The sequence below is a fragment of the Phasianus colchicus genome, chromosome 4 (assembly GCF_987193195.1).
Source record: "Phasianus colchicus chromosome 4, bPhaCol1.hap1.1, whole genome shotgun sequence".
Classification (NCBI taxonomy): domain Eukaryota; kingdom Metazoa; phylum Chordata; class Aves; order Galliformes; family Phasianidae; genus Phasianus; species Phasianus colchicus.
Genome location: NC_143439.1, coordinates 30,650,546 through 30,666,308, shown reverse-complemented (window position 1 = coordinate 30,666,308; position 15,763 = coordinate 30,650,546). Strand labels below are relative to the sequence as shown.

Below are 15,763 nucleotides of genomic sequence, written 5' to 3'. Positions count from 1 at the left end.
AAAACGCTCTTTATTGTCAGAGTATTTCTGGATTAGATGTATAGAACTCGGACTGCCACTTAGAATTGGTGCTGTTTAGGATGGCAGTGCTGTCTCAGTGCCTGCTATAAGGGGAGATCACACCTCTCAACTGTTGGCTCGTAAAGCAGAGCTGGGCTGCGTGAAGTTGGTGTGCAAATGAAAGAATGTCATGCTGCAGCATACCCCCCCTAAAAAAAAAAATACATGTCCAAAAAGGACACAGATGGTTCTACAGCCTGGAAATTTAGGGTACTGTTGCCTTTGAGAAGCAGGCTAGTGGGGTCAATCACACAGTTCCTAACCACAAACCAGGAGACAGTAAACTCAGATTTGTGCCAATCTGAAGTGTTCCTCCTTTGGAAGAGCAAAGACTGCCAACTTAGCCATTAATTTGGAACATTCTTTTGAAGAATCTATTGCTTGGGTGGGGGGTCAGAGATGCGAAAGTGTCATCAAAATGTCAGGAAATGAATGATTTTACAGCCCTTCATCATCTTTGGATGTCACAATCACAGCCAGTTTGGTGAAGCACACAAGTCATGGCTGAAATATTTCCTGCTGCTGACTGGCTTCTGCACTTGACACCTATTTATTTCTCTGCTGGTATGGATAAAATTGAGCTCTGATTTCATAGACAGGATGACTTTAACAAAGTAGCAGTGCTGTCCCTAGTTGCTGGTAAAAAGTTTTAGGGTCCTATCAAATATGTTGCCATAATTACTATTTGTATTCAGATATTCAAGCTTTGTATTTATGTCAGCGTACAAACATTACAGCTAAGGCCTGCTATCCTGTGCCTTTTCATTCTGCTCCACTGTTATGTAACATCTAAGCAATCAGCAGCTTTTATGCACAGTAAATTTCTTAAAACTTTAAAATATAGTTTAGCAGTAGGTTTGGTCAAGTTTATCAGTGTCTGTGGTACAGCTGAACTTGGTTAACTAGCACTCATTCACTACCTCAAGATGAAATGTCTAATGGCAAGCTTCTTTAATGAAAAATCCAGACAGTTGAGAGGTATGCTAGAAATGTCTTAAGTACTTGAAGATACATGTGTAATCTTACAGAACGCGAGTCTACAATTACAGACATAACATTAAATCTTATTAACTCAAAGCGCATAAGAACTTATGAACAGTCAGTAAAGTCAGTTCAGCCAGTGACTTCCAAAAGTCATGCATCAACTGCATTGTGTGAAGGGGAAAAAAAAAAAGTCTGTGTACAGGGGGGGAAGGAAAAAAATTCTTAAACAAGTTTAACAAAGTTTTAATTTACATTTGAAAAGTTTTATTCCATTCATGGTATGTATAAAATAAATTAAAAAGAGGAAGGAGAAAAGTTTTGTATATGCTTCAAATTAAAACGTAGCAGTAGTTCCATAAATGAACATTTTACCCTCTTCATGGTAAAAAGTTAACATAAAAGTTCAAAACAATACAACAATTATAAATAGAATTCAAAAGATATTTGTTTTAAAAAAAATGGAATTTATGTATCATTTTCCCCTCCCCCTACAACGCAATTTGGTTTTGCATGTCATAATATTACCACATTTACAGAGTATTTGAATGTCACATCCACACAAAAACCAATAACGAAGCAGGTAAAGTGCTAGCGGTGCTTAAATTGAGGACTTTTCCCAAATAACTCCACCTGCTTCTCAGCCTTTTCTTTAAATGAAGGCTATCAACATTCATCACCCAGTTTGAGGTACGGGCAGAAGAAAAAGTCTGTAACTGGTACACACCCACCCTTGCCTCTTCTAAAATTATAACAAGCTGTGTATCTGTAACTGACAGTGGTGGTGTACAATTGCTTACCTTAGTTCAGTTTGTATATAATTTAATCACCACATTAGAAAAAATGAAGCACGGTATTAATGCTAAAATAAAACTTTAAAACATGGTTTCAAAGCAAGTTTAACATTCTTGTTTCAGCTTTAAAGCTTCACATAAACACTGAACAGAACAAGAATGACAAACTAAGAGACCACCTAAAAGATACTAAAGGTAAAAATGAAATCAGCTATCTCTTTACTTGATAAAAACTTAGAAACCCATCAGCCAAACAGTAGTACACTCAGAACAAACAAGGTGAAAAAGGAGTGTCTAAAATACTGGAGAGGCTTGCTACACTACTTCTCTTTATTGCCCATTCTCTCATTTGTATGGATGGCCACTGAATGACAAGATGTCTATGATAGTTCGCATCTTCCTTTCACCACTGCTGCCAGCTGAAGTCATCATTGCTGCCAAAGACCAAGAAAAATCCTAGGATTGTAGCGAAGATGACTGTATTTCCCGTAAGAACAAGTGCACATGCGCCCCAGTAAATCTGTGAACAAGTGGAATTTAGTTAGATATACCCTGAACAAAACACTGACAAAACAAAATGTAACATTTTCATGTCACGTTATAGACAAAAATTCAGCAACAGATCCACAATGAAAGACAAGAAGTACCTCATTATGTCAAGAAGGCTGGGTTTGGTCAAACCCTTTAAGGTAAGCCAAATCATAGTCAGTCAAGCAGCACTACGCTTTCTTCTAGCCTCCTTCAAAGTGCCAGCTAGCAGGCAAGGACATTTTGTTTTACATCCAGAAACAGTAATGTGAGGCTAGGCAACAGCATCAAATTATTGCAGAGCCCAGCCACAGCCATACTTGCTAGTCACAGGAGTTTGTTGGTTTTTTTTGGTTTTGGTTGGGTTTTTGGTTGGTTTGTTTTTAAAGACAGCGAAGGATGAAGGCCTGCAAAATATCAGCAGATGTACAAGTAACAATAACAAAAAACACAGGTGAATGTTTTCCAAGGAGAGTAGCCAAAGGGTGTGAGGCATTCAAACTGACTGGCGGGGCTGTTCTTGATTGAGATGTACATTCCATAGTTTTTTATTTAGTATTCTCTGAAATCCTAGTCAAAGTCATCTTTTAAAGGATGTTAGTGGAAAGTCATGCACTGGGAAAGACATAATGACAAATCAGAAGATTAAAAAAATAAGATCACATGTCCTTCAAAGTGATCGCTAAACTGCACTGTTATACTCGGTCCTCTTTAACTCAACTATTCTACAAATTGCCTTCATGGTATTCTGTGAACTTTTGTATTTGGCTACTGGCCTACTAAGTTTTCATGCTCATTTTTTTCTGCATTGCACATCAGATGTTTGACTTTATTCCACAACCACATAAAGCAAGTGGCAACTATGTCTTTTTTGCCATACTTTTATTTCTAAGTTGCTTTCTTTTTTTCTGAAGGAACTCCTGTTTCCACCACAGGCATCTTAAGTATGTATTTACAGAAGTTGCACAGTGCATGAAAGTTCAACCTTCAATTAATTTAAAAAAAAAAAAAGTTTTCTAGCAAAGAATATTTTCAGAGATTGAAACACTACTAACCAGTTCTGCTCTGGCAAACACTATAGGCAGTCCAAATGCCGAGACAACAATGCCTGTTGTAAGAAATACAGCCAGCTCCTTGCAGGCGTTACTCGTAGCATCTGTGTCATCTACTAATCTTCTTGCTATGCAGTATGGGATAGGAGAAAGGATGTAAAAGAACAGAACAAACAGTGGCCAGTATTGGCTGAAAAAGAAAGAAGGAAAGTTAATATTAACTTCACTTATTTTCTGCTCTTCCCAAAAATCAATGTGAGGTATTTTTCCCATCCAGTTCCCACATTTGGGAAAGATGGGCACAAGCCCAGGCAAAGCAATCCCTTCAATTTGGAATAAAATTACATTAATCCAACATGCTATGCTCCAGCTGACCTCAACAGTAGCAACAGAGACCTCATTCAGAGGATGTTCATGAAGCAAGGTTTCACTAAGCAAGCCTAAATCTAATGCTACCTTGCATGATAATCTTAAGAGCTAAGTTTAACATGTCAGCTTTACTTCTGAACTGCAGAGAGACCTCTGCAGTCTTCAGCTTATTTTTGCATGTGAACTTTGAGTACATGCATGGGATCAGAGTATTGTTTTCTGCCAATACACAGAAGCCATAGAGCTCCAAACCATTGGATATGTATTTTTTTGCTTCATCTTTTCAACCAACATCATATTTTTTATTGCCCACAGCTCACCAGGCATGTCAATGTAGCTATGCATGGTTTGAGCGAAACTTAAATCATGTTATTTTAGGTATGACACTGTAATGATCTCATTGCTAAGAGTTTGTGCCACCAGCCCAGATTTTATAACAGAAGAGAGCTGACATAAGAAAGCTAGTCATGTATTTGGAAAATTGTAAATGACAACTAGCAAATTTGATATTTATCTCATATTGATTTAAGTTGCAGAATCAAAACCATAGAGCTGACTTTTCATGCTCTTCATCTATTGCTTCCTGCCTCTAGGAAGCAGAGAGAGGAATCAATATTAAAAGCAGACAGACAGCAGCTGCAGCTGTGTGAGATGTCGCTTCACCCAGCATAGAAACAAGCCTCTCGCACACACAAGATGAATCACTCATTCATAATTATGAGCCAAACCACTCTGCAACCAGACGTGTCAAAGAACACGAAGCTGCAAAAAGCAGACACGTTACTTGTACTGAGGAAGGGCGCAGCCCAGCATCAGGAACATCAGTCCCACCGCTCCCCCGAAGGACAGGCTGATCAGAGCTGCGGAAACACAAACGCACAACAGGTGAGCACTGCGATCAGCTGCAGCCTGCAAACGACCGGAGAGGAGCCCCGGAGACGGGCCGGCCCTGCCGCTTTAGCCGCCAGCACCGCGCACGGGCCGGGTCTCACTCTGCCCCCCCAGACGCCTGTAGGCTACAGCCGCTCCCGCCCCACACACCTTTGATGCCGGCCATGGCGCTGCGCGTCCCGCTGCCGGGAAACGGAACTACGTCACCAGCCTCACCCCCGGAAGAGGAGGGCAATCACTTCCGCTGTCCTCCCCTTCCCATGGGCTGCGCTCCGCCCCACCTTCGCGCCCCTTCTGGCGCGGCCGGCCAATGAACAGCGTCCTGCGCCGGGAAGAGCTTTGAGTCGTGTCGGTGTGCCTCGGAGCTGTCATGGCGGCTGACGGGGCAGCTGCTGCGTTTTTCCTGCTTCTCTGCGCTGCTACCAGCACCGCGTGGGGCTGGGACCAACAAGGTGAGAGCTGTTGGACCTGGAGCGTGCCTGTGGGCCTGCGGCCGCCTCTTTCCGTTAGGCTGTCGCTGTAACAGCGGGGCGGGGGTCCGAGGCGTGGAGCTGTGGGAAGGCCTTTCGTTGAGGGGCTCTTCAGACAGGTCGGCTGCTAACTCGGCCGTGGCGTCGGGTGGGACGGAACGCGCTGGGAGCCGTTGAGAGCTCCGTGCGATTTTCCTCCGCTTCTAGGCGTAGGATGGTGGGGTATGGCCGTGCTGATCTCTGCTGCCTATTGCAGGGGTTCTGCTGCGGGACGTGCAGGTGCTCACTCTGCACCGGGACCGCTATACCACGGCCCGGCGAACGGCTGCGGTCCCTCAGCTTCAGTGCACTGGAGGCAGTGCTGGGTGCTCTGATATCCCTGAGGTCGTTCAGTGCTACAACAGAGGCTGGGATGGCTATGATGTGCAGGTAACAGTGGTTAAAGTCAGTTAAACTGATACGGCACCCTCCTCATACAGAACTAATAACTTGTGGAAGAGAAAGAGAAAGCAACCAGCCAGAGCGTTGCTTTTCTTTTTACTAGAGAACAGCTAAAGGTTACCCTAGATACTGAAAACATTATTTGTGTGTGTTTGTGTATATATATATATGTATATATATCACTTTTTTTTTTTTAAAAAAAAAAAAAGGATTATCCATGAAGGTTTTAATGTAAAAGCATTACCAGTCAAACTTTCATTGGTGTTAATTGAAATGTTGCTTGAATATATACAACCAAGCTTAGGCAAATCCTTGAAAATGCCCTTTGCTTCGGTATTGACCAATGTATTCACAATTTGTAGAACATAAAGGATTACAAGAATTTATTTATGTCACTTATGCCCTCTTAAAAAAAAAATTGAACCTTTTATGACTTCCGAGTTAATTAGATTCCAGGATGATGAGGCATTGCATCAGTTTGCCTATAGATGTCTCTGTCCCTGGAGACATTCAAGTTCAGCCTGGATGAGGCTCTGAGCAACCTGATGTAGGTGTCTCTGTTCCTTGTGGGAGAGTTGGACCAGATGACCTTTAAGAGTCCCTTCCAACTCAAATGATTCTATGGCTTGCTCTTGTGTGTTAATAGTTTACTCTGGTATTTCAATAAAGAGTTGTTGTATTTGATGCTACCTACCCTTCTGCCATCAGACTGACCAGGAATCAAAACTGAAGTTTATTGTTGTAATTGATATAGTATCGTAAAAGTACAGCCCAGTTGGAATTTGCAGTGGGTACTGCTATACTGAATTGTTAATTTGGAAGCTGCATTTTTCAAAGTGTATGTTTGTTACAGGTACTGTTCATACCAAGTTCAGATGACTCAAGGAAATCTGAAACTGAGAAATTCATATATATTCACCTGCAAAATCACAATCTATTGCTAACTGTCGCCTTTGAATCCCTAGTGATGTCTAACATGATTTATTTTTATATTGGCCTGAACATGAATATAATCACATGCACTGGTTTTTAGGCTTCCAAGGGCTATTTTTGTAGCTGTCATCAAGTCTGCATGGGTGAGACATTTCTTAAGTAACTGTTGTAGACTGGATGGATTATTTTCAGAAGTGCTGCTGTACCTAAAGAAGGAATACTTGAAAAACTTGTCCAGTGAAGAAATTGACTTGTAACTCTTGTGTTCTAAACAATTAGATCACTTTATCTTCTAGGAATTTTAAAAACATTCCTAGCTACTCTCAGATTCCAAGCCCTTTTCAGAATAGGAGAGCTCAGAAGTTCCTTATTCTATTGCTTTTTATATGACTTCTTGTAGATTACAGTTTTGTCTGCATACATTTGGGAATGCAGGCAGATATTTTCATCTCTGGAGAAATAGCTGCTACTTGCTTTTGTGTTTACTTTTCAGTGGCAGTGCAAAGCGGAATTGGAAAACACTCTTCGTTTTGGACAAATTGAAGTGAGCTGTGAAGGCTATAATTATCCAGATGATCCTTACATCTTAAGGGGGTCCTGCAGTTTGCTGTTCAGGTTAGAACTGACGAAGGAAGGTGAACGGAAAGCGAAGAACTCTGGAGGCTTTGGTTCTGGCTATTATACATCAACAAAGGATTCTTCTCATTCTGGTGCTGGAACAATTTTTGTAATTGTTCTACTGATTCTTGCCTTTGGCGTATACAAGTTTTTCCTTAGTAACCAACAACCCCAGCAGAGTTTTGGTGGTGGTGATGGATACACTCGTCCTTTCTGGCAGAGTAATCAGACGCCTCCTCCTCCTGGTTTTAAGTTCAGCTCCACAGGTAGGACTATAAGCCATTATTTAGTGCTCCGAAACAAACATTATCTTAACTTCAGGATGTGCTTTCAGCTGTTGTGTTATCTCACCTGACTGTTGGCTTCTTCATAACTAATTTGCTAGAAATGAATATCATATAGCAATCCTTGGTTTAACACGTGGTTTGCTATAGTCTCAGTGGTCAAAAAATTTGGTTCCCAGAGCAGAAAATAGTCTATGCAGGGCGTGCATCTTGTGTGGTGTCTCTCACCTGGAATTGGAAATTGTAGAAGTAGTGGCAAGACTGCTAGGAAAACATGCAAACTTTTTTCTTTTCCCAGGAAACTGGTCATTGTGATCGGTAGTTATGGTGCCAAAGGCAAGTAGAATTTAGTCATCTGGTGCCTGACCATTTAACCTTGCAAATGTGTAATCCTCATGACACTAGAACTCAAATTACCTTGTAACAAGACGCATGATCTCAATTTTTTTTCCTGTTTTTTTTTTATTTTTATTTTTATTGTGAACTAGAGGAGCGGTCCTACCAAGCAGTAGATAGCAAGAATTAAGTTTACTTAGTCAAAAGCTTATGTTTGAATAATGTTAGCAAATGTATGTTAACGCTTTTGTGCAGACTGGCTCATGCCACTTGCCGATAGGGGGTGCCAGTATAGCTCTTCTTGATAAACTTGTGTGGTGCATTTGCAGCACTTTCTCTTACATACCTGGAGCAGGAAATTGGGGTTGGATTATGATTCTGTATTAACTAGTGAGTTTGCAGATTGATTTCAAAATAGTTATTTCAGACAGCCTTTCTATTCTGTGTGTGCACCAATGAGTAACCTTGTGTATGCATGCCACTTGCCTCTGGTGGTATTGTGGTCTTTACAGAGTTCTGCTGTAGTGGACATAGGCAAACCAAAGTAAACATTCAGTGTGCGTGTGGCTTTAGTTTTAAAATGAAGGACTGCTTTCTTTTTTCCCTACCCCATTCCTTGTGAATTACTTCAACACATGTTTAAGTGGACAGGAATCTGAAATGTAGCAAGAATAGAGCCTTGAAAATACCTTTTCTTGATTGATTTTTGAAAATTGAGAATCTTGGTTGGGAGCTATGTGAGGATTAATTGTCTGCCTTTAGTTCTATCAATGGAGCAAAAGCATGCCTTAGAGTAATAGGACCGTATCAGGCACACATCTGCTTTTGAAAATTGGGATGATAATGAAAAGCAAAGTGGTTCACTTATTGATCTGAATATTTAATTTGCTTCATTTCAAATTCCCTTGGCATACAGAATGTTTCTTGTGAAACTCATTTAGCTAGACTGTATTAATTACTTTCTTGTATTAGTGGTTTACCCTAGGTTTTTTCAACAAAAAAGATTTTCTTCTGAATCAGTGTTCAGCCATGCTGCTTTTGAGTAAATTAGTTGGTTTATCTCCCTGATTAACATAGCATAGTTTAATGGGTGTATTATCCAAGGTGAGCTTATATTCGTCTCAGTACATTCAAAATGAAATCCAACATCAAGACACCTGCAGAAGTCTGATTTCAACTGATAATGTAAGTCAGGATTATTCTTCTGTGATGCTTTTTGATACTTGATTTCTGTTCCCCTGTCTGCCTGCTTGAGTAAATTAGTCTGTCTTCACTTTCTTTCCGATTTTAATTTAACTCATCTGTTTATAAAGTCTGCACGCTCTGACTTCACTGTGTTTTGTAAACACGGAGACTGATATAGTGAAAGCTAATTTCTGATGTAAAAATCTTTACCTTTGTTAGCTTGCTTCTGTTTGTTGTTTTTTTTTCCTCCTGCTTTCCAAACTTTGAGGGTGCCTTTCAAGACAAGCTTAATCAAGAATCAGTTGAAATCAGGAAGAGCTTAGTGTCTAATTTGCTATTATGTTTAAGAGGTGAGAGTCTTATTGCAACAGACAGCCTGAGGAGTAAGTGTTATTAACTGATATTTTTTCTTTTTTTCCATTTGGCTTAAGAAGACAATGGCTTTGGGACTCGTTCCAGTCATGAAACCAATTCAGGACCAGGATTTTGGACTGGATTAGGAGCAGGAGGCTTGCTAGGCTACTTGGCTGGCAGTCAGAGGTAAAATAGAATGCTGTCAAATTTTAAATATACAAGATTTCAGCTGGCATATTGTGTACATTTATGTTGTTTGTGAGTTTTCAGACATGTATCATTCAGGCTCTATAATCCTACTGCTAGAACAGCTTTGAGGTACGATCTGTAGCTCTAGTAGCAAAGACATTCTGAACACCTTTCTTGAGGAGAAAGATTTGAGTTCTTGAGATTCTTCATTCTGCTTTAAGTGCATTCTCTGACCTGACTTGGTGGCTTGCAAATTTAAAATGAACGCTTGAACAATCCGTATCCAGACTGCTTTAAAATGCAGATAAAAATATGAAGCACAAAGCCACTTGTAAGTAGTTCTCTTGTGTCAGTGTCATCTCTCCTGACGTTAGTATGGCTGACACTTGCTCTTCTGTGATAATTAGTGCAGTCAAACTGAACAGCCTTTACTCTCCAGTCTCCTAATGGCCCATGTATAGAAATCCAAAACGTAGTTTTCCAGAGGACTTATAAGTCGTGTGTAAGTAAATTTTTTGGAAAAACAACATGAATGACGTTCAAAAGCCATTTCAGTGCTGAAGTAAATAGCTACTGCTCACTGCCATACGCTTTGAAGCATTAAACATGCATCACTCTTGAAACAGTTTAAAGGGGGGAATTGAATCACAGAAACACCAAGATTGGAAAAGACCTACAAGATCATCCAGTCCAACCATCCACCTGCCAATAGTTCTCACTAAACCATGTCCCTCAACACAAAATCCAAACATTCCTTGAACACCTCCAGGGTCAGTGACTCCACCACCTCCCTGGGCAGCCCATTCCAGCCCAGTCTTTCAGAAAAGTAGTATTTCCTAACATCCAGCCTAGATCTTCCCTGGCGCAGCTGGAAGCCATTCCCTCTAGTTCTGTCACTAATTACATCAGAAAAGAGGCTGACCCTGCTGCTGTATTAGCCTCCACTAGAGAAAATACATGGTTTCTGCAGCATTTTTTTATAACTCAAGCATTTTCCTGTGATTGCCAAAGAACTGCACATAAGTGAAGCCTAATCTTCTAGGAAGCTACTAATATAACAAATCCAATATAATTGCTTTTAGTTCTTATGATTGGAAATAAGGGAAGGTGGGCAAGAGTGGTAAAGCATCTTTCCTTCTCTGTGTGAAGTGTTTTCCTAGTAACAACAGGAGGCTTATCAGATTGTCCTTTTATTAAGAAGTAAAAGTTTGAGGTATAAAGTGTTCGTTGTGCAGTCTTGGTCTAAAAAGTCAAGCAACGTGCATGTGGACAGTGACTCATCAACAGCAGAAATAGTCTATAATTTCTTTTTGAGTAACATTTTAAAGGGTAATGGATGAAACGTCAGATTTTGTTCTACTGTGCTAACCTTACTAAGGATTTTTGAAAAGTTAGGATACATTTGAAGGTTTCTTGACTTGATAGTTAAGTACTTTAATATGTGATATTTATATTTAAGCACTGTGTATGTTTTTTGTACATGCAGTTCTCTTGATGTTCACCCCCTAGTTTTAGTGGCCTCTTATTTAAGATTAGCGGCCTGAAAATGTTTGAGTCCAAACACCTGAACAAGCTTTCTAACTAGGGCTTCTTTTCTTTGAAAACAGTCCTTGGTCCACTGTTCTTGTTTCTTGTTTGTTTTTTTTCCCCTCCTCTTCTACATGCTCCTCCCTCCTCTTCCCTCCCCCACCCAAGTCTTATGAAATCATTATCTGTAGAAACAAATCAGTGAATTGAAGATCATGATGCATTGGTCTTACTGATCCTATCTTTTCAAGGTAGTTAACAGTGCAGAGGTATGTATTCTTTCCCCTTATGTGGGAGGGATATAGGTAATACCAAATATATTTTAACTTAGAATCTCAAGTAAACTTTCCTGTCTGATAGAAACTGAGGTCAGATTTTCAAAAGGGAGGATTTATTATTCATTTGCAATTGTTCTGGTGTCCTGAAGGATGAGGTTCAACTTCCTTTTAAAATGCTACAGATGTTATCCCTGCTGTCAGGGTTTAATTCCTTTAAATGGGGAGGTTTGTACGTTTGGAAAAAATGCCTGCTTACAATTCTCCCTCTGATTAAGTTCTCTGAATAAGTTTGTTGTGGTTATACCTTAATTATTCAAAACATCACCAATCAATTCTTCTTTCCACCCTGTTTACTCATCAGAGCGCAGCCACGCTCCTCATATTTCAATACATGGGGAGATCCCACAGCTGTACCTCCAGTGTACAGACAGTCCAGCGATTCCACACAAGGCAGCAGTACAAGAACTGCATCTGGTAAGGCACAAGAATTTTTAACCTCCTAAAGCCTGAAAAACTTTGATCTGCCCAAAATGCACAGATGTTAAGTGAGGTTCAGCAAGCATTCTCGGTTTTATTCTGGTCAAGACTTGAGTACAGATGGGCACGTAACTATTTCCTACATCTTTTTATCATAGAAGCAGAGCAGCATTGTGTGGATTCCTACAGTGAGCATAGTAACACTTATATTAGGATGGTCTTTATCTGCATGGTTAATTTAAGACTTTCTCCTTTGGGACATGCATTAGATGCATGTCTAGTAAACATACAAACATGAAACAAAGCAACAAAAAGAAGTTTGTCTGCAAAAAATATTTTTCTGGCCTGTCAGTCCACAACTAATGCTTCCTTTTGTAATTTTTGCACAAGTTTGACTTATTTAGAAGCTTTACCCTTTAGGGAATTGCAGAGAGCCAATTGGGTTGACTGTGGTGGAGCTGAGACTTTTTTTTTTATCCTTTGCAGGATTTGGTGGCACAAAACGGAGATGAAATCCTTGATGTTACTACATCTGAGTGATTGGACTGTACTAACCCCTTTTTAATTAGCAGTAACAGCTGTGAGAAGAGATATGAAGGACTAGGCAAATAACTGCTCTCTTTCCCATGTGGAAATGTGATCCTCCACTATTGCTTTTCACCACAACAGCTTCTTCTTGAAAAATACAAAATAAACTCATCCTCATTGAGACAGATGATGTTACGGTTGCTTATGAGGAATTATGGTAATCAGTTCATTGTTCTGGGCTTAATTTCATTTAATGGGGTTGTTTTTTGCAATCCAGAGTCTGAAAGCATAATGTCTAATCATGCTAACACTTACAAGTTGCTGTTCTTTGAAACTACTACAGGTCTTTAAAATTCAGATGAATGTTATTCTAAGTGCAATCACCTAGTCGGATGAGGGTTTTCCTTAGTGGATAAGAGTGAAATTATATTTCTAGAGAGAACGATGTTAGTGTTTCTCTGTGCTGTGTGATTATTGGAGCCAAGACATGCAGACTTGAGCTTCACCATGTTTTAGAGTTTATCTAAGCACCCATGTGAATCTGGGGCACTTCTAGCCTGAATATAGCCTGAATGAAACATTATGGTTCATGGCCCAGAGATTTGCTGGATGCCCTGTCTTAGAGACATTAAAGGCCAGGCTGGGTGGGGCTCTGAGTGACCTGATGTAACTGTAGGTGTCCTGTTCGTTGCCCAGGAGTTGGACCAGATGATCATTAAGAGTCCCTTTCAACTCAAACGATTCTATGTTTCTTTGTCTAATTTGGATATTTCTTCTAGAACACTGAGGCAATTTAAATTAAGGTGACTGCAGATGCCTTGATCCCATTGCCATTTTCTTTTTACTGTGGCTGCTAGTAGTGCTGTGAAAATGTCTACTGTGAACTGGCTTATATCTCAGCTCCTATCTTTCCTGCTAGATGGCCTGTCCAATGCATGATAAGCTGAAGATGCTCATTGCAAATGCAAAAAGGACATAATGGGAGGTTTTGCCTTGGGAGACGGAGCATATGATAAATCATTATAGCCAAGTATGGCTGTTTATTTCATTTGTGGAGTTCTTGCTTATTTGTAATTTGAGCTGAAACTTACTACAATCAGTACTCTATTCACCAACTAATTACTTATCAATGAAACTGGATTTTTTCTAATTGGATAGGTTGAAGTGATCTCAATAATTATATGTTATGAAATCTTTTGGATGTTTTTTTTTCATGTGTATTTATATCCTGTATGATGTCTGTTTTCATGTATAAACCAGGTGAGTTGCACTAGTCTGCTGAACTTGTTCTACGATATTTTTTCACTTCTATTTGATAAAGTAATAAAAACAAGTGAATAAAGAGCATTTTTGTATTTAAAGTGGTAGCTTAAAGCCTGCAGAGGAATGGCACTGGCTTTTTTTCAGAGTTGTTCGTGTCTCAGCAAACTTCTTGATTAGTGTAATAACATCCTTTATCCTCAGCTGCGGAGCTCATAAGCTGTGCATTTCATCTCAATAAAGCAATACTGCAAGTTATTCTATTGATTGAATTTTCAATAACAAAATATTCAACCACATAAAGAAGTTAAGGAGTTCTTGTAAATCACAATTTCACTTTCAAGTCTGTAGAAAAACTCTGTGATGTTAATAAGTTCCTAGCTTTACAAGGTCAGGTTGAAGTTATGATCGCTGTTTCTGTTCTTGGTTGTGGATATAGCAAGAATCTAGGCTGGGACAAGAGCTGACAGATCTACTTCTTATATTGCAAATGTGTCAACTCTTACTAGAGTCATGGCCTACTGATCTGGGCTGCATTAGCAGTATAAGGTTAAATAGGCCTGTGAATTCCAGCTTCAAAGCTTCTGTGATCCAAACATCCAGGGCGTTGGTGAGTTTCCTGAATAAGAAGGACTCGTGGAATGCAGCTAAGAGTACATATTCACATGAGAAGTTGGTCTTCCTTCCTGAACATCTGCCTTCTGCTCCTGGTCAGAGTTTGATGACATTCTTAACTTCATAATTGGAAGGCATGTATGGATCTTTAAAGTGTTAAACCATTTTGTATAATAATTGCAATTCTACTTTGCACTTGGAAATAGTTCTGCTAATACTCTTATACCCTCACACAAAGCCAAAGCTTATTACAGGAATGAAGCTCCTGGTTTTACAGCTGACTTCCTCTAAAGCATGTGATGAAAGAAAACAGGCACACAGAGATAAATATTCTCTATCACTGTCTTGTGACTCAACTCCCAGGTCACATCTGGCTAGTTCAGCAGGCTCCTGCTATGCAGCTTGCTCTTTCCTTTGAGTGCAAGGTATGTGTTAGACTTCTCAACAAAGTGAGATGGTGTATTTTGTGCTTTTTTTTAATGTTCTGTGCTCATAACTTCATATCACTATGTTTCAGAAGAGAAGTAAAGCCGTGCAGTAGAATTTCCAGCAGTAGATGCTGTTTCACTGATGGATTGCTAGAATAAAGTAGCAAGCAATGCCTGCCTGCACAGGCATATAAAAACTGACAATGCAATCTTTTTGCATTCTGCACTTAGGACCAATTGTAAGTGCTGTATTTCTCCCACCTCATTTAAGCAAGTTGACCACAGTTGTAAGTGTCTTCAGAGTATTTATCAACCAGTGATTCTGTCACAGCAGTAGTCTAGCTGTCTACGGACAGCAAAACCACTCACACACACCCCTAATAGAAATGAAGTCTGTACCAACAGATAACGTTGTTGTTTCATGTTACATGTAATGAAACATTCAGGCATTTGTTCTTCCTTACATACGAGGGCAGTTTGGGGTAAAGTGCTCCTTGGGAGAGGCTAAGTTTCTTGTCATTATCTATCTGAAATCTTTTTCTGCAGCTGATGCTCTCGATTTTTCCAATATTCTTTCTGGCTACAGTAGTTTTAACTTTCTGATAGCTACTTTTGTATTGCAGCTGTGTTCTGGCAATGCTAGTGAAAATGATCAACAGCCTGTATTTCTTATCTCCCACTGTTTTCTGTCTCAATAGTTTCCTCTTTTCCTGCTGAGTGTTAATGTTTCTTCAGTAATTAAGTGACAAGTACTTGTAAAAAGTACATTGAGATGTGAATGGCTGCAGAAGGTTGAGAGAAAAATCAATAGAGCAAACATTTATAGGCAGTGAATTGAACTTTCTGGAGATTATAGCTGCAAAAAGAACTTGTTTCAGTCTTCAGGCAGATGAGTGCTTTTTGTCGAGGATACTGTATTGGCACCTAGTTACTGGGGCAGATTAAGGGCTGATGAACTATCATCTACTAGACCTGAAAACAGCCTTTCCATCCTACCTTAGGAATGACTAAGAATTCTAAGACAAGGCAGCTGGCCTAGGGTGTGCTAGTTCAGTCACTTCATAGGCACACTGTTTAAAACAACAGAACAACAACAAACAAACCTGCAGGCAGGTGTGTGTTTAGAGAGTCCGTATGCTTCTGTAAACGCTGTGGTTAGGGTAGC

General features: G+C 39.9%; 2 protein-coding genes across 3 annotated transcripts; one reads left to right on the top strand and one right to left on the bottom strand.

The window, feature by feature from the left end:
• Nucleotides 1–1,403: 1,403 nt before the first annotated feature.
• LEPROTL1 (leptin receptor overlapping transcript like 1) lies at nucleotides 1,404–4,939 on the bottom strand. The gene is made up of 4 exons (XM_031596739.2): nucleotides 4,826–4,939; nucleotides 4,569–4,644; nucleotides 3,419–3,605; nucleotides 1,404–2,355 (listed from the first exon to the last, which is right to left on the bottom strand). Exons 1-4 carry the CDS (start codon nucleotides 4,839–4,841, stop codon nucleotides 2,239–2,241), a joined length of 396 nt encoding a protein of 131 aa, XP_031452599.1. The 5' UTR covers nucleotides 4,842–4,939; the 3' UTR covers nucleotides 1,404–2,238.
• A 44-nt stretch (nucleotides 4,940–4,983) lies between these two features.
• Nucleotides 4,984–12,482, top strand: SARAF (store-operated calcium entry associated regulatory factor). 2 transcript variants are annotated; one of them, XM_031596738.2, is made up of 6 exons: nucleotides 4,984–5,127; nucleotides 5,402–5,574; nucleotides 7,013–7,403; nucleotides 9,377–9,482; nucleotides 11,652–11,764; nucleotides 12,254–12,482. In XM_031596738.2, exons 1-6 carry the CDS (start codon nucleotides 5,046–5,048, stop codon nucleotides 12,277–12,279), a joined length of 891 nt encoding a protein of 296 aa, XP_031452598.1. In that variant the 5' UTR covers nucleotides 4,984–5,045; the 3' UTR covers nucleotides 12,280–12,482. The 2 variants fall into 2 exon arrangements, with proteins under 2 accessions (XP_031452598.1, XP_031452597.1); XM_031596737.2 differs by having other exon boundaries at nucleotides 9,374–9,482.
• The last annotated feature ends 3,281 nt before the right edge of the window (nucleotides 12,483–15,763 follow it).